General features: G+C 55.3%; 8 protein-coding genes across 8 annotated transcripts; 4 read left to right on the top strand and 4 right to left on the bottom strand.

The window, feature by feature from the left end:
- Positions 1-922: 922 nt before the first annotated feature.
- On the bottom strand, positions 923-1,243 carry CCOS01_00551 (uncharacterized protein; the record flags this gene model as incomplete). Its single annotated transcript, XM_060448748.1, has 1 exon — positions 923-1,243. The coding sequence occupies one exon, from the start codon at positions 1,241-1,243 to the stop codon at positions 923-925; it is 321 nt and encodes a 106-aa protein (XP_060320186.1).
- A 1,464-nt stretch (positions 1,244-2,707) lies between these two features.
- On the top strand, positions 2,708-3,139 carry CCOS01_00552 (uncharacterized protein; the record flags this gene model as incomplete). The annotated part of the gene is made up of 1 exon (XM_060448749.1): positions 2,708-3,139. The coding sequence occupies one exon, from the start codon at positions 2,708-2,710 to the stop codon at positions 3,137-3,139; it is 432 nt and encodes a 143-aa protein (XP_060320187.1).
- Positions 3,140-3,582: 443 nt separating this feature from the next.
- Positions 3,583-6,079, top strand: CCOS01_00553 (uncharacterized protein; the record flags this gene model as incomplete). The annotated part of the gene is made up of 7 exons (XM_060448750.1): positions 3,583-3,664; positions 3,723-4,098; positions 4,150-4,221; positions 4,278-4,401; positions 4,449-4,625; positions 4,685-4,948; positions 4,994-6,079. The coding sequence occupies 7 exons, from the start codon at positions 3,583-3,585 to the stop codon at positions 6,077-6,079; spliced, it is 2,181 nt and encodes a 726-aa protein (XP_060320188.1).
- A 641-nt stretch (positions 6,080-6,720) lies between these two features.
- Positions 6,721-7,560, bottom strand: CCOS01_00554 (ABC transporter; the record flags this gene model as incomplete). Its single annotated transcript, XM_060448751.1, has 1 exon — positions 6,721-7,560. The coding sequence occupies one exon, from the start codon at positions 7,558-7,560 to the stop codon at positions 6,721-6,723; it is 840 nt and encodes a 279-aa protein (XP_060320189.1).
- Positions 7,561-8,348: 788 nt separating this feature from the next.
- On the top strand, positions 8,349-10,091 carry CCOS01_00555 (DNA polymerase alpha/epsilon subunit B; the record flags this gene model as incomplete). The annotated part of the gene is made up of 4 exons (XM_060448752.1): positions 8,349-8,392; positions 8,452-8,767; positions 8,854-9,787; positions 9,856-10,091. The coding sequence occupies 4 exons, from the start codon at positions 8,349-8,351 to the stop codon at positions 10,089-10,091; spliced, it is 1,530 nt and encodes a 509-aa protein (XP_060320190.1).
- Positions 10,092-10,501: 410 nt separating this feature from the next.
- On the bottom strand, positions 10,502-12,139 carry CCOS01_00556 (uncharacterized protein; the record flags this gene model as incomplete). The annotated part of the gene is made up of 1 exon (XM_060448753.1): positions 10,502-12,139. The coding sequence occupies one exon, from the start codon at positions 12,137-12,139 to the stop codon at positions 10,502-10,504; it is 1,638 nt and encodes a 545-aa protein (XP_060320191.1).
- Positions 12,140-14,424: 2,285 nt separating this feature from the next.
- CCOS01_00557 (pyridoxal-phosphate dependent enzyme) lies at positions 14,425-15,517 on the top strand (the record flags this gene model as incomplete). Its single annotated transcript, XM_060448754.1, has 2 exons — positions 14,425-14,510; positions 14,566-15,517. The coding sequence occupies 2 exons, from the start codon at positions 14,425-14,427 to the stop codon at positions 15,515-15,517; spliced, it is 1,038 nt and encodes a 345-aa protein (XP_060320192.1).
- Positions 15,518-15,699: 182 nt separating this feature from the next.
- On the bottom strand, positions 15,700-16,685 carry CCOS01_00558 (N-acetyltransferase; the record flags this gene model as incomplete). Its single annotated transcript, XM_060448755.1, has 2 exons — positions 15,700-16,390; positions 16,681-16,685. 2 exons carry the CDS (start codon positions 16,683-16,685, stop codon positions 15,700-15,702), a joined length of 696 nt encoding a protein of 231 aa, XP_060320193.1.
- Between the last annotated feature and the right edge of the window lie 601 nt (positions 16,686-17,286).

The raw sequence follows: 17,286 nt of genomic DNA on the forward strand, positions 1-17,286 counted from the left end.
GAAATCTTGAAAGAGGATATGCATGGAGGCATCATCAGCAGATGCATAACTTGAGAATGGGTATGTCAGAACGAGTAGGACACGAGGTGAAAGACGCCCAGCGGTCAAGGTCGAGGGCCCTCCAAGATTCCTCACCGTGGGTGGTGGGTCTTTGTAGCAGGTTACCAAATCAAGGGCTCTGTGGTTCCTGGTCTGGGGGACACTCGTCTGACTGATGCAATAACCAAGTTGGTTGTAGGGATAGAGAGAGGTGTGCACGCGTGCGTACGTGTGTGTGTGTGTACCCATGGAATGAAGAATGGTGGGAGGGAGGGAAGGCTGAATGGACGGATGGATCCAATGTAACCGGCGCGGTACGGAGCGGTAATACGTCCGTCACCCTTAGCTTACTAGGTACTCTGGATGAAGTTGGTCTTGGATCATGGATGGAAGGGGGGATAACGGAGCGTTGACGGACGGATCTTTTACCTCGATGTGCTGACCACCAACCGAGCCTTGCAAGTGCCACTTAGCAACATGAGGGTTATTAGAAAGGGTTACACAACGCTGCTGCAGACGAAATTGGCGTCCGGCATGCGGCGTGCGGCGCGCGGCGTATAGTGACCACCACCTCGAGGTAAGGTATCCCGTAAGGTGAGGTGAGATGGGCACTGCGGTAAGCAGACGCCACTACACATGACGGCCGAAAGGTGACACAGAGCCAAGCCCATGCTGCGATAGATTGGACCTCAAGGCACACTACGCTGTCATGGAAGGTCGCAAAGCCCCCACGGCAGCGGATGAAGGTGGTCCAGTCTGCCAAGGAGAGAAGTCGAGACGGAACAATATTAGCTATCGGTGTATGCGGTCTGCCTCGATCATTCGTCCAGGTAAAGTCGCCGCTACTAGTGGAAACCCGCTTGCGGCTTGCTATCGTCGCCTGTCATCCGTGGCCATGGTTTTGGAGCTCCCGACCAACAAGTGCCCTGGACAGGCCCGCTGAAAGGAGAAGGTCCCAGGACATATAGGAGGCTTGCGTAGTTCTAGCAGGGCCGGCTTTGGGGGGAGTTTGTGTGCTTGTCGGGGTGTGAAAAATAGGGTTTACCGGGAGAATCCTACCGACGAAAAGGGACGACGAAAAGGCGGCACAAACAGGGGAGATGCCCATGCCCAGGTTCATTCGGTCCTCTCTCGGCTGTGGAGACATCGGGCCGCGACTGATAATGATATGTGAGGTACAGAGCGAGAAATCCGAAAGACACATGGCGAGCAGAGTCGTCGCTCGGATGATTTGATCAAACGAGGGAGAGACGTTACATAACTGGGAAGAGTTGTAAGGCCCGGACACGGTCAGTCTGTCCTGACCTCTGGTCTGTAGGCAGTGTTGATGCGGACCTGGAACGATGTCAGTGACCAGACCAAAGTGCAGTGAGGAGTCATGAGACCTGAATCGACACCTCGGCCACCGTGGTCTTGAACAAAACATGCGGTCAGAAGTGGAGGCGACAATGACCTCGCGCATCAAGGTGGAGGTTTGTAAGAAGCACTGGACCTCGGAGAAGGATGTGACGGGGCCAGAGAACAGAAGGATTCTTGCGAGGTATTTGCGTAACCAGTTTGTGGAACAGCAGGTAAAAGATGGCACTACTGCGTAGATTATGTTAGGGATGAGGCGCTTCTGACGCCTCGGTCAGCGAGCTTGGCCAGATGAGGGCAATATTGGAGCCAGTTGTATTTCTGTAGGATGCGACTGTTGGAGGTTGCAGGTTGTTTCGAAGCAACCCTGTCATTGAGAGGCAGCTACATACGCAGTAACGCAGTAGTTGTCCAAGGTAAGGCAAGGTAAGCAGTGTTGGTGTTACGGTGAGAGACGTTGGCGAAGGCAAGGTAAGCAACTAAGGTAGCCGTGGGTAGTAGGCGCGAGGTCAGAGGTTACGCAGGAACTTGGCGGGACGGAGCGTCGGGATGGCGGTATACAACGGTGAGCACGGGCGTTTCTGGAACGGGTATGCAGTACAGAAACGTTCGCACCTACGGTACCTTAGCACTTGAGGTAGGCACCTAACGGTCGAGGATGTCATCGGTCGATAGGTACGTCTCTTCGTGCCGTAGTCGTACCTTTTCTTTCCGTAAAGTACATCACATAAGGTACCTTGGCCTCTAAGACTTTTGACCGGTTCGTCGCATTATCTCACGTTCGCCTCGGACTTTCCCTGACGAAAAGAACAGACTCTTTCGTCTCCATGCCAAAAGACGGAAAGCCATGTCGAGATACCCTGCCATACATGGGCATCATGCGCCCTACTGTGTAAGCAAGTCCACTTTAATATCTTCCTACCTTACTGGGGGCCGTGCTAGGTACTCTCCTCTCTCCAGGCGCAGACGTAACCAGTTGCAGATCGCGGTTGCAGCAAATGATACTTTCAAGTTGCCTTGTGTAACCCCAAACAAGACCATGAATATCCCTCTTCCTTCCCTTTTGCTACTACCGTGCATGTGTACCTGCCTCTTGTCGACAGTTCCTACCCGAACCCCGTAGCCGCGACGTAAAAGCTAGGAGCAGGCCGGGTAGAAGCGACATCATTCGCAACCCGAGCCGGATCGTCTTCGTCATCTTTTTCCATGAACCTGCTGCAAGCCCGCGACTCTCGACTCTTTGGATGACTGCACCTCATATCTCACATCAGTCCCCCCGCTATGGACCCCAGAGACCAAATGAGCGGCAGCCATGGCAGCCAAGACGGCATATGCGCCGCTTACGGTCCGGAAGGTTTGCCACGACGTTAATGGCCAGCAATTGGATACCCCCAACCAGACCGGTGAGCATCTTTTGCAACTGCTCAGGCTTGCCCGTTTGCTGTTCCCCGCCGCCCACAGAGACGAAGTTTTGGGGTCCAAATCACCAAAGGCCGTATTCGTACCGGAGCAGATATCCATCAATCAGCACGGGGGCAAATTTCAACTGTGGTCAGATTCTCAGGTCATGGCATGCCCTCTCTGCATGCTCTTCATTTACCCGCAGGACCTAGACAGCGGTGCAACAACACAGGGGCTCTCGCCTGGCCTCATCGCTCGGCCTCGCCCAACCCTTCACCGAGGCGTGCTGCTGCTGATGCCTCCCTGTCCCGCGCACATTCGCGCTCCTTACGGACACTGCTGACCGAAAGCCTACCCCCACATCGAATCCGATACCTTGTAAGGAGTCGAAGACAGCTCTGCTGCTCCGGTTCTGGGCCTGCATCTGTTTTAGCGAATTGCTGAGGATGGAGCTTGCTCCGGCCAGTGACCCCGGACGCTGGGCGCCGAAGAACGGACCCATACCGGCTCTATACAGCCAATAAGGAAATGGACCCACAAAAGTGACAAGGTCCGAGTGCACGGTGCAGTTTTCCCGGTCTGGACACACTCACCTTGATCTTCACCCCGCGACGCGTCTGCCACTCTCATTCACCGTTCTGGACAGCTCGGGCCTGCCAACCCATGCTGCGACTTGACGACGCTTGACCCGCCTGCCTCATCTAATGTCGCCACACTGTATCCATCCATTGGAAATTCGGCACAAACAGAGTGTCGCAATTTCAAGACGTCGACATACCTGGTAGAATGGCTTCGCCCACCAACGATACGTCTATGAACATAGACGTTGACCTTGACGTTGACCTCCTGATTGGCGATGTTGTGGAGGGTGAGTAAACCCCCTCACATGTGCAAGCCGTGTATAGACCCAAGTCTAATTCGTACAGCTTCCAAACTGCCTGCAAAACGGCGGGCGACCAGCATCAAGCCTACTGTTGAGAAGGTCGCATCATACGCATTTGAAAATGGCCTTCTTCCCGACTCCTTGAGCGAACTCATTGACCTACTCACGAGGCCAAACCTGTTGGATCAGGCAAGCTTGAATACAATACTCAAGAATCTTTACCCCGCTACTCGGCTATCCAGTGATGTCGTCCTGAGGGTTGTGGGATGCCTCGGCCATGGGGAACTGAAGCCTTCCCTGGTTCTGCAGTCGAACATTCTGAAATGGCTAATCATGGCATACCATGTCATCGAAAAACCTGCCATCTTGTCGCAAGCCTACGCTGTTTTGTTCAATTTGCTAGATACGGCAGCCATTCGGTGCGGAATTTTCCTCTGTTGCGAACGGAAAAGGGGCTAACACGACTCCAGACCGCAACTTTGCCATCTACTCGCCTTGATCACACGCAGAAAACACGTCCGGCCTTTTAGGATCCAAGCTGTGTAAGTTGGTCCCTCTGCAATCGCAGGTGGTTCTTGGCGCTAATGGCACATCTCAGCCTCAACCTCTCCAGACAAACAGGGAATGACCCAGCATTGACAGGGCTCCTCCGGGTCTTCAAAGACTACTATCCTGAAATCATCGTCAGCGATGCCTTGAGGGGCAGGGCCTCGGCATTCAAGGTGAGAGGTGCCACGGCATTCAAAAGGTATTCGTACTGATTAGGTAGCACCCCGACGTGGAATGGCGCGAAAGGTTGAACCAGATCCAACATGACCATTCTCAACGGACTGCCGAAGCAGCCAGTCAGCCTCAGAACGGCTTCAGCGTCAACCATCAGGCTTTACGGGCCCGCGGCAATAAGTCATCCAATCTCCCTCCTGTCTATACTTCAGAAGCCACAGAGGTAAGCGTTCGGAAGAAACACAGCCAGATAATGATGTGCCTGGCTAACAAGTACAAAAGACCTCCGTCACTCTAGAAGAGATTGATAGCGCCGATCGTCTTGCTCAGACAGTCGAGAAGATTGAGCTACCCAACCAGCTTGCGGCTGTACTAGCGGATCCCCTCTTGCAAAAATTCGTTGCCCTGAAAAAGGATGATGCTGCTTCAAAGCGCGTGGTTCATTGGATCGATGCCGTGCTCGAAGACGTGCTCAACGGTCATGCCGATGACAAGTCGTTTGCGGAGACGATGGAAATGCTGGAGGAATACGTCGCTCGCGTTAAAGTAAGTGTGGCAACCGGCCTTGGTTGAGTCTCGCTGACTGTGTAGGAAACTCCACTGGTCGTCTTGCAATTTTTGACGAAATTATTCACGACATGGAACGGCGTTGATGCTCGGGATTCCATCCTAGGCATCCTCCAGTACGCGCCTCTCGTGGTGTTTGATGGCAAGCGTTTCAACCTCGTTTTCTTCATCAACTTTGCTGACTGTGTAACAGAGCTGTACAATGTAATTCTGAAGCCACTAGAGAAGTGCCTCCCTCCAACGGCCGAGTCGCAGCTAGCACTGCTCAAACTTTACCAAAACCTCCTCCGCCGCTGGACCTTTGTTCTCAACTCGCTTGACCAAGTACCCAAAGATGCCCCCGTCAATGCCTTTTTCGCAGTCATGGAGCACGCAAGCATCATCGCCCTCAACGTTGTCCAAGCTTCCCCCAGCGCGGCTGTCCACGGCGGTGTCCTCGACCTGTATGAACAGGCTGCCGCCAGCATCTCTGACCCTACACTTCAACCTCTCCTCCGCATTGCCAATCCGCCCGCGCAGCTCATCTACCTCCTCTTCTTCGGCCACTCCCTAGCAAACGTGTCGCGCCTGTGCACCGTCCTCGCCATATACAAGAAGGGCTTCGAGATGGCCATGTCCAGGCGACAGCCGACAACGTATGCTCCGAGCTACGTGAACCATTTCAACGGGTACCTCATGGACATTTGCAACTGCCTCTGGCGCGGCAAGGCTTTCAACGATGGCGATAAGAACGCTCTCGGCTGCCTTAGCGCGGGCCCCGTCACACAGCGGCTGCGCAGATATGTCGAAGACCTGGGTATGGACCTTGCGCTCCCGACGCTGTTTGGGTTCTCCTACTCGCCGCTTTTGAGCTTGCAGGCCATTGAGTGTATCCGCGAGCTGGAGGATCGTGAGCTAGCTGCGAACGAGGACGCCATCTCTACACGGCACGCGGGGCCGGTGACGTCAAACAGTTTAGCAAGGTTGGCAGACGCAAGGGGGTTGCGCATCACTTGGTCCGAGTATAGGATCATTGTTCTGCGGGCATTGGAGAGCAAGGGGTTGGGCGGTATCCCGTCGTTGATGAAGAATACCATGAAGGTCCTCATGAGCTCCAAGAGTACCACATAGAGATACCATGTTGCCATGACACGGCTCGGCTCATGCCGGCAACAGGCTCGGAACATCTGCATTTATGATACCCCCTTTTCGGAGATGAGTAGCGCAGTTTTAAAGTAAATGTCTCTCTGACATTCTATTGCATGACTTGTTCATATCTGTCTAGTTGAGTCGACAGCTGATCCACCTTCCAAACGTCACGCCTCCCTTTTTGGTTGAAGACATAGGGTATCTCTGAAGCCGTGAAAATCCTAAAAGAAAATAAGTCCATGAGGACTGTGCCCGTCCCCTCGTTGAAGAGGTCTACTACATGACCAAACGCCGTCACCGAGCGAGGCCGGTTGAGAGTGCCCCCTTTTGTCCCCCCCCCCCCCCTTCGTCTGTATCATGACCTTTGTGCCTTTCTCTGTATGCCGTGGTCTAAGTTGAAAGACACACCGATGCGGTTATCGACCCCCTTGGTCGCTGCATCACAATGTTGAAAGCCAAAAACGCACAAACGCCGTCCCTAATGCAGTTGAGTGCCGTAGACGCCGTTCTCTCTAGCAAAATGCAGACAGAAATCTTGAAAAACAACCCAAATTGTTGAATCACGCCAATCACGAGCCAAACCCCCTCCGCTGCTCCAAACTCTCGTCAAAACATGAATAAGCTTATTTCAGCTTGTCAGACTCGTCGCCGTAGCCTCCAACGCCGCCAGTCGCGTACGTCTTGCCCTCAGGCGCGACCCTCGCCTGCGATCTCGGGCCGCGGTCCTTGAGATCCTTGCGCAGCCAGCCGAGGACCAGCTCGCCGAGGGTGCTGTTGCCCGTGGAGCCGTCGAGGCCCTCGATGAACTTGTCGGCCGTGTCCCACTCGCGGACGGTGCCGAGGTGCATGTGTACCAAGTGCGTCGGCCAGCCGGCGAGGTTGTCGAGGATGTGCGTCGCATAGACAATAGTGCAGTCGCGGATCTCCGTCTCGCGGCGCAGCCAGGCGAGGAACTCGGCACGGCTGAGGACGTCGAGGTCGACGGTGATCTCGTCGAGCAGGAGGATGGTCCAGGGCCGGATGAGGCCCATGGCGAGCTGGACGCGGCGGCGCTCGCCGTCCGAGACGGCGTGCATGCGCCAGGCGGTGTCGATGTCGAGGACGCTGACGAGCTCGTCGCGGCGGTCCGGGTAGGCGTCGCCGCCGACCGACCTCAGAAGCTCGAGGACGCCAATGTCGGTGCGGACGATGGGGTTGAGGACCCATTCGAGGCCGAGGTAGGTGACGCCCTCGAGGCCGTCCTTGAAGGGGTCGATGCCCGCGATGGAGATGCCGCCCTGCGGGGCGAGGCGCTTGCCGGCGAGGAGGCGGAGGAGGGTGGTCTTGCCTGCGCCGTTGGCGCCGATGAGGAGGGTGCGGGAGCGGGAGGGGACGGAGAGGGAGATGTTCTTGAGGCCGGAGCTCGAGTCTTGGAAGTTGTAGCTGAGGTTTGTCACCTCGATCGTGGGCGATTTTTGGGCCATTGTGAAGGTTTGTGTTGGTAAAGCTGTCGACAGCGAAATCTAAGGAGTATGAAAGTGAAGAACGGCAGAGAAAAGAGCACGAGTTTGGTCGTGAGAGGCTAAGAAATATTCAGAGAGGAAGGAAGGGAGGTGTGAAGCAAGGGCAAAAAAGTAGGCGATGCATCATTCACACCGCCCGCAAACTAAAGGCGTCATGACCTGACCCTCCGGCGATACTACGGGAAGACGGAGACCGAGGGGCCCAGAATCCAAGTGTCTTAACACTTTACCGCGCATTGGATTAGCAACCAAGTTAACCAAAGCCTGGCGGGATGGCGGGGGAGGGAGGGGGAAAAAAAAAGTGCCCCTCATTCTCATTCCAGAAGGGCGAATGATGACACACACAGGGAGTACCTTAGGTACCTTACGTAGAGAGCAAGGGAACCCCGCCATCCAATTGACTTTCAGGTTGGTCGAACCACTGGACGGACGGAGGACACAGTCCCTGAACCGTCTCTCCGGGCCGCTCCAAGCACCGGGGCGGGGCTCTCCCCCGGGGGAGCAAGCCACAGCCAGAACAGCCCAAGGTGCCTTACAGGGAAGCAACCCCTCCCAACCACAATTAACGCCAAAATTCGCGACTTTTGCCAGCCCAGAGTCCTCCGACGCGTCTGATGTGCGCATTCAATTCACATCCCGGTTTCACACATCCACCACGCCGATTGACACTACGCAAAGGCTCTTTGCAGCTCAGTCACATCACATCTACCGTCAGCAAAAGTCGAAAGAAACACAACTCATCTGCTGCAATGGTCACCCTCGAAGAAGCCACCACGCTTCTCCAAAAGCCAGCGTGTGTTCCTATTGATCTATAAACCCAGAAGCTCGCTAACCAGCTTCCTTGAACCACAGCGACGCAACATCGTCCTCGTCGAATCTCGTCCGCGCGCCGTCATCCTACAAACCCCTCCGCACTTTTGACCTCGCCAAAGACCGCTCGTACCAGCAGCAGTATGCCGACGTCTATTTCCTCCGCCTCACCTCCATCCGGCCCGCCGTCGACGCAGTCGCAGCCGAGGCCTGGGACGGCACCGTCATAGGCGGCGAGGAGGCCCGCCATGTCAACCGTGTTCTCGACGTCCGCCAGGGCGAGCTGTGCTGGGTGACGGGGACGGTCTACATGGACATGGCATTGAAGCCCAATATCTTGGAGGACGTTTCCAAGGATGTACGTCCCATGATTTCTCTTCTGCCACTCCCTTTTCAAGCTGTTTTCAAAGTCTCGCAAAGTCCCGGACTAACGAAGAAACACAGCGTTGGATCTCTGCTCCCATCTCCACGGACCGCTACTACTCGGACGAAGACAAGGACACAATCATGCTCGAAGACGACTCGGGCCGCATCCGCCTCGTCGGCGACATCCTCAAGTCCATCCACCTCGTCACGGGCACAATCATTGGCGTAATGGGCTCCGAAAACGCAAACGGCGAGCTCGAAGTCATCGACGTAAAGTTCCCCGACATCGCGCCCCAACCATCCCGCTGGACCCTCGCAAACGACCCCTCAGAAGACCACGATATGTCTGGCACACCGTCCCAAAAACGACCCTCCTCCAAGATCGCCATCGTCTCGGGCCTCTCCTTCTCAGGCACAGACGCCTCCTACGCCCTCGAACTCTCCCTCCTCCAAGAATATCTCCTTGGCGAAGCCCTCTCCCCAGCAACCCAATCCGAGCTCGCCTCCATTTCCCGCCTCATCATCGCAGGAAACTCCATCGACAACACCACCGCCGCCACGGCCGACACAACCACAACCACATCCGCAACCAACGGAAGCAGCAAAGCCTCGTCCACCATCAAAAAATACGGTTACGACGCGAGCGCCTACAACCCGCTCCCGAGCCAGCTCTTTGACGACTTCCTCGCCGACCTCCTCCCCTCCCTCCCCGTCACTCTCATGCCGGGCACCCAGGACCCGGCCAACGCGAGCTACCCGCAGCAGCCGATCCACGCCGCCATGTTCCCGCGCTCGCGGCCCTACTGCGCCGCGCCCGACGCCGAGGAACCCGGCTGGCTCGACACCACGACGAACCCCTGGGAGGGCGAGGTCGACGGCTGGAGGGTTCTCGGCACGGGCGGGCAAAACGTCGACGACGTCTTCAAGTACGTCGACAGCGACGACCGGCTCGGCATGATGGAGGCCATGTGCAGGTGGCGGTGCAGTGCGCCGACTGCGCCGGATACGCTTTGTGAGTTTTGCCCCTTGACTTATCCCCTTATCTGAGGATGACCACTTGACTAATTGCGATCATTCCAGGGGCCTATCCCTTCCAAGACGACGACCCGTTCGTCATGAAGAATGCGCCGCACCTCTTCTTCGTCGGCTGCCAGCCCGAGTTCTCGACAAAGGTCATTGAGGGCGGCGACGGGCAGCAGGTCCGGTTGATTACGGTGCCGTCCTTTGCAGAGACCAAGGAGCTGGTGTTGGTGGACACGGAGACGTTGGAGGTTTCAAAGGTCAAGATCACGACGACTTCAGCAGCGGCATCATGATGGAGAAGAGAGAGAGAGAGAGAGAAAGAGAGCTGGGAATGGCTGTGGAGGAGAGCATATAAAAAGGTTTATGATTTGATATACCCCCACCCTCGAGCTATGAAGAAAAATGCAAACATCTCCATCATGGAGCGGAGATTCTGAGTTAATGGCTTCCAGTTGTTTAAGGCTTAAAGATGAAATTCAACGCTGTGGAGGGTGCTCTATGAACCAATCGCCCGCTCAAAAGGGGCCGCAGGAATGAAACGTCCCTATGCATCTGCGAATCCGGAGAAGAGACCAAATGCTACCGTCTCTCCCAAGCCAGCATCCAGATCCTCGTACGCCGACGAAGAAACGCACCTAACCGCAAAGCGAAGCAAAACCAAGAACCCAAAGCAAACCCCTTTCCCAAATGCAAACCCACGCAATCAAAAAGTCCCATCCTGAAAGAGAAGAGAATCCTCCCAATCCTCATAGCAATAGTCCTCTTCATCATCACCAAACTCGTCCTGCTGACGGCGCTTAAACTGCCCATTCGTGGCCTCCCAAATCTTGCGGATCGCAGCCGGCAATGAGTCGAGCTTCTTCTGCGCCTCGCCCGCCTTGGCGCTGCGGTACGACTGCATGACCCGGTCGTCGCGCCACAGATCCTTCTCGCCGCGTTTGGCGCGACGGATGTTGGCCGCGTATTTCATGTTGAGGACGATTTTCTCTTGGCCTAATTGTCCTTTTCCAGGGCTATCACCTCCATCGCCACCGCTACCGTCACCATCACCGCCGCTGCTGCTGACGCCCGTGTTGACGAGAATCTCGATAAACTGACACGGCAAGCCGCGGAGCGTGCGGACGACCTCGGAGGATCGCTCGAAAAAGTCGAGAAACGAGACGTCACCCGTGCGCGGGTCGCGCTGGGGCGTGATGTCGATGGTGAGGGTGTGGATGCGCGGGCGGATGGGCCGCAGGCCGCGGAAGACGTTGATGGCGTTAGCCATGCTGAGGCGGTAGGGCGCGTTGGCGCGGTTGGCCTCGGCGACGATCATGAGCTTGCGGAACTTGTGGCCGAAGCGGCGGATGTCAATGTCGGCTGCCGTGTGGCCGTCAGCCAAGAATGACGAGGACGAGGGCCTGTTGGTGACGACATCGTCTTCGTCAGAGTACTCGTCCGCGCTGTCTGCCTCGTAGTCGGAGAGGGCGTCGTTGTCGGTGGCAAGCGGGTGTTGGACCACGATCTCGTTCTCGCCCTGCGCGTTGAGGGCGGGAAGTTCGGCGGCGTCGCGGAGGAGGTAGAGGAACGTGTTTTCGCCGTAGAGGGTGTTGAGAGCCTCCTTTCTGACTTGGCGGCATGTTCGAATGAGGTCGGTGCGGATGCCTACTCTGTTCCGGGGGTAGACTGCGGACCAGCCCTGGTGGACTCGGATGGGCTCGTCGGCGACTAGGATGTACTTATAGATATCCTCTCTGATCTCAAGGGGGATTCGGAGAAAGGGGCAAGTGCGGCTCTTGGGCTGCGGCTCTGGCTCCGACTCCGGGGTGGCTGTTCTTGATAAGATGCCACTGTAGCGGCCTGAACTGGGTCTCGCCTGCCAGTTTCCAGGACGAACTACCTCTTTGCCCTTGTTGCGAGGGATCGTGGACTTGTTCTTCGGATCGGGCCGAGAAGATTGAGATTGGAGAGGAGGAGACATCAAAGGAGCGCCCCAAGTGAAATGGGCCGTCGACTTCCTCGCAAAGGTTGCTCCATAATCACGCGGCGGGGGCCTCTCACGAACGGCATGGTAATCGTGAGCATTGGTGTTGCCGCCAGTTCTGCGTCGTTTGCTGGGTTGGATCGTGCCATCGTCATTGCTGTCTTCTTCGACAACGACAATGGACCGCTTGTGGCCTGCGATGACGATTGAAGTCTCAGCTGGCTTGGGAGTCTTTGACTTTTTGGCTGAGGCGCGTTTCTTCTGTTTCTTCTTCGAAGACGCGGTCCCGGATGTCTTGCTTCGAGGTGCGCTTGCAGTGGCCGGCTTCTTGACCAGACCGGAACTCTTGGCCACGCGGGAGACCTTGGATGGAGGCATACTGCAACTGATAGTGGGATTGGGACTGGCTGTGTCTGAAGTCGAATTCGGCGCTCCCGAAACCGGCGAGAGAATCAATACTTTAGATATATAGGCGTATGTCTGTGTAAGATTTCGTGGCAAATGACTTGAAGTTGTAAGAGTTCCCGTCAGTGCTACTTTAGTCAGTAAATGGTAAAGCTTACAACCCGCTGGCCCAATATCAAAGCATGCTTACCTTCCTTCTTAGATTGTGCTTTGATCAAATCTTCAACCTGTTGTAGGATGAAGTGCCCGATAGGCAAGTCTCGTTGTCTTCAAAGCATAAAGAGGAAGAAAAGTCAACGGATAAATCAGAACGAGAGGCAAGAGCTACGAAGACTCTTGCTTCCTTTGAGACAATGGTTCCTTGAGGTAGTGAAGGGTGGGTAAAAGAGACTTGGAGGTTGCAATTATGCCTTCGTGAAGAATAAAGCCTCGCAAGGTAGCAACGAAGAAAAAGATTGTGGAAAGCTAATCCGTCTTGATTAGTGTGTGCTGCCCGTTGCTTTGATTCTCAGCCTTAGTCGGCGATTTGCTTATTGTCGTATGCCTCGTCGGCTGGAATGCTTGGGAAAGAAGGTTGTGACGATAGAAGAGGAACTATTGTGGTGGAGTGATGTTGCGGTGAAATAATTGAGGCGCTAATGAGGTGTTGGTGGTGGAATATAGCTGGAGGACAAACTCGTGAGATAAGCACTTGATGTCTTTTATATTGCCCTGGGAGGAAGGAAAGAGGGATCGTCCAATGCGCAGAAAATGAAGAGGGAAGGATTGCCTTTTGGAATGCCCGGGAAGAGCTCCCCTGAATTTGTTCTTGGGGGGGGGGGGGGGGCAATGGAATCAACGTCAACGATTTCTGCAGAGATGCCTGGGTATGAGGCAGTTGCAGATGGGTAGACTATCACAGGATGAGGAATTTAGCTTGCGAAATGAATTGTTGTCAAAGGATAGAGAGGATTTTGATCATCTGAAGCCAATAAGATTCCTAAGTAAAGAGACTCTAGAGGGTCAAAAAGAGTTCACCCCCCGGTGTTGAACTGGGGCTACATCTCTTGGTGCTCATGCTGGGAATCGAACTTGGAGCCTGTCTTCGAGTAGGCTGTGGGCGTAATTGCTGATTGTTGACCTTGAACCACTCCACCACCCATCCCAGTTTGACCTGACCTCCCGACCTAGAGAGGCGCCTGCTGGTTGGTGACAGGAATGGACTGGAGAGGGTATATGAAGGCATACTCCTGTGTATTCAGACAAGTATATGCCTTAGGTATCAAGCAAGATGGAGCTCGGGAAAGTGCTAAGCAGGTACAAGGGGGGACAATAATTCTAGTTAATGTTGGTTGCATCCTCTCAAACTATCAATCTTGACAAGAACTCTGGCTTCATGATCATGATGACGAGAGAGCCTGTTTCTATTTCTATACTCATGAGACTATAACTCAGTTTTTGTTGGTTTCACAGCGTCGGGGAATCTAATGCCCCCCAAGATTCTTTCTGTGCTGCCCTCTCTTCCCGACGCCTCTCCTCAGACACAGCCGGTACTATTTCAGGATGGCAAAATGACTTTTTTAGAACACGCCTAGCAACGACATTCCTTTGATTTGCGTACCAAGGATCAATCAGTCCTCAAAATGACGGCCTGGAGGTCGGCTCCGTTGCTGTCGCCATGTCCGGAGGCCGGGCATGTTAAAGTGCCCCGGCTCGGCTTCCGGCCACCGATCGGCAAAGCTCCCGGTTGCCGTCGGATCCCTGTTCCGGCCCCGTGCAGCCGTGCACCCGCATCCGCAAGTGCGCCCTTTACTTGACTCAATGCAGTAACTTGACACTCTTAGTCGGGCCAGCGCGCCATGGCAAATTATCGAGAAGCTTCTTTACCGGCAGTCATCAACTTATACAAAAAACCCAACACATGAATGAGGTTATTTCTCAACGTTACCAGAATCGCACGAATTGGCTTATTCACTACGCACTTGACGCTGATTGAGATATATTATTTGAGCGCTCTGAATCTTGGAGACCAAGTTTCTCGCAGCAGGTATCCGTGGCTTTGATTCTTCATTCTTCCATCTCGCCAACATCGTCGAGATCTGGGCTTCAATTTCTCAGAGTTCAAGGCCTATCGAAAAAGGAGCTTGTGTGTGTACCCACATGCCACTCCGACTTTGCCAAACTATCCTCGGAATAAATCCCACCGGCTAACTCTATTCAGTTCACACCAGAGAAAAAGCCTCCATCACCAAGCCTCCAGCTTCGTCAAATCGGTCACAATGGGTTCCCTCGGTCCAGACACCAAGAAGCCGTGGATCCAAACACCATGCATCGCATCAGCTACTCTGTCTCGCGCAGCAGGATGGTCAGTCTTCCCATGACACCTGCCTACCTGAACCCCGTCAACTGACACCACCCAGCAACATCTACCTCAAACTTGAAAACCTCCAACCCTCAGGCTCCTTCAAGTCCCGCGGCGTAGGCAACCTCATGGTCCGCGCCGCCGCCGACGCGCCGGCCGACCAAGAATCCCACTTCTACTGCTCCTCGGGCGGCAACGCCGGCCTCGCCTGCGCGACCTCGGCCATCGCCCTCAACCGCAAGGCCACCATCGTCGTGCCCATGACCACCTCCCCGCTCATGATCTCCAAGCTGCGCCTCCTCGGCGCCGACGTCCGCCAGATCGGCGCAAACTGGGCCGAGGCGGACGCCCACCTCCGCGAGGTGATGCTCGCCAACGACCCGGCGGGCGTGTACGTGCCCCCCTTTGACCATCCGCACGTCTGGGACGGCGCGGCCACTATTGCCGATGAGCTCGTCGCGCAGTTGGCATCATCATCGCCGGGGAACGAGGTCGAAGTCAACGGGATTGTGTGCTCCGTCGGCGGCGGCGGGTTACTAGCCGGTCTCGCGCAGGGCGTCGCGCAGAACCAGTGGCCAGGGAAGGAACCGCGGCTGATGGCCGTGGAGACGGTTGGCGCGGACAGCCTCAACGCCAGCGTGCTCGCCGGTGAGCACGTCACGCTGCCAGGGATCAAGTCCATTGCGGGATCGCTGGGTGCGGTGCGCGTTGCGGCGAGGGCGTGGGAGGTGGCGAGGGATACGCCCGGGTTCCAGAGCGTGACGGTCACGGATGCCGAGGCGGCGCTGGCGTGTGTGCGCTTTGTGGATGACGCGCAGCTGGTGGTTGAGGTTGCTTGTGGTGCGACAGTTGCGACGGCGTACAACGGTGCGCTTAGGAAGCATTTCGGTGCGGGCATGTCGGACGAGGAGTGGGCGAAGCAGAACATTGTGCTTATTGTGTGTGGCGGTTCGAATGTTACTATGGAGATGTTGAACGAATACCGTTCAAAATATGGTCATGCTTCATGAAATCATCTCATCGGTACTTGGGAACAGGCAGCATAAAAGGAGGCATCAGCTTGGGCATGCCCCGAGGATAGACTCTGTCCGGAGGATTTGAGGCGAGACCTTAGAAGACACGAGAACGGGACAAGACTAGACACACATGGTTGTAGACAGCTGCCGGGTCATATTCCTCGGCATCAAACCCCCTATCTAGAATACGAGACCTCACGATACTCATCCGCAGCCTTCATGCCAGCAGAAGAGGCCACAAACTCATCCATGTCCCCAAGAACCATCTGAATCTCGCCAAAGTAATTCACCTCCCCCTTCTGCACGAACCCCAGCCGCCGAAATAGCGCAATGCTCGCGGCATTGCCCTCCTTAATCTTCACCATCAAACCCTTCAGCTGCGCCGCCTTCTTGGTCGTTCCTTTGCCCCCCTCCCCTCCATGAACATACTCCTCGAGGATCTGCGCCTTGTTCCGGTGAACGTACGTCAACAGCGTCGTCACGGCGGCATGGCCGATACCCCTGCCGCGGTGTTCCTTGGACGCTACCATGACGTCCACCTCGCCGACGTACAACCCTTCGTTTGCCGCGGCGGCCTGGCCCTCTGCATCTTCGTTGTCATCGTCGTCGTAGGGATAGATGAAGAAGTTGATATCACCAATCATCCGTTCCGAAGCATCAACCTCACCCGCTTGCACGGTCTCGGTCGACGCCGTCGTCGACGACGAGTCGAGAGGCTGGCAGATGATAAAGGTGAGTTTGTCGTGAGAGGTGCGCCACGACTGCTGGTTCTCGTACTCCTCTTCCAACGTGAGCGGCTCCGACGCTGTGGCTTCCTGGATATCCTGTATGGAAGGAATCGCGCAGTTAGTCTTATATCCCACCCGTCTGCACCATGAATCTGTATCATCACTGGATGACTTCAACGTAAGTGCACTTGTTTGCGGGCTACTGGGCTGACCGGATCACTCATCCACTCATGATATCGTTCCACATGTCTTGCCTCGTAGGGGACGAGAGTTACCCTCGGCGTCACGATGGCTATTCCGCATGTAAGCGCACATTATCACCCCAGAACAGATCGCGCCACATCTCCGTCTCTGTCTCTCTCTCTCTGTCTCTCGAGAACAGAAGTGGCGCGTGGGTGCGGTAGGTACATGCCTGTATGCTCATTCAACCTCATTGTGCACTTTGCATAAGTCGCTTCAAAGGTTGCTTTCCGTCCTTCACAAGTTCACAACTGCAGCACTCCGTATACGTAGTTGCTGTCCCTCTCACGGGTTCCACTTCGAAAAGCCAAAACGCCGCCCCGCCGTCTCGCCCACAACAAAGCTCCTCTTCTCTCCTGCAGGCGTCCGAAAAGAGGGGAATGAAGACCTAGTCCAAGGGTACCTGCGGCTAAGCCAAGTGTACGATGTGGTGAAGGATGGAGTTCTGGCCTGGAATATCCACAGTTCACAAGCTCCCAGCTAAGTCAACGTGCCAGAGTGGTTAATGGGCTGCCCTGCTACGGATCCATCAGGATTTGTCCTGTTCCAGCAGCTGAGGCAGTGGCTTCGGTCGCGCAAGTTCGAATCTTGTCGTTGACGGTGTTCTCTTTTTTTCTCGGTCCCAAGAGTTCCCAAGACTTTCGAGGCGAGTGGACATGTGCGAGTTGGAGAGTGAATACTTTTGTGCTGGAGTTGTAGATGCGAAAGCTTGGGGGGGGAGCTCACAACCCGGCCCCACTCTGGATAGCTCATCCATACCTAGGTAGGTGCCATGTAGAACCAAACAGCAAACAC

This window comes from Colletotrichum costaricense, assembly GCF_030867565.1.
Source record: "Colletotrichum costaricense strain IMI 309622 chromosome Unknown Scaffold_1.1, whole genome shotgun sequence".
In the NCBI taxonomy this organism is placed as follows: Eukaryota; Fungi; Ascomycota; class Sordariomycetes; order Glomerellales; family Glomerellaceae; genus Colletotrichum; species Colletotrichum costaricense.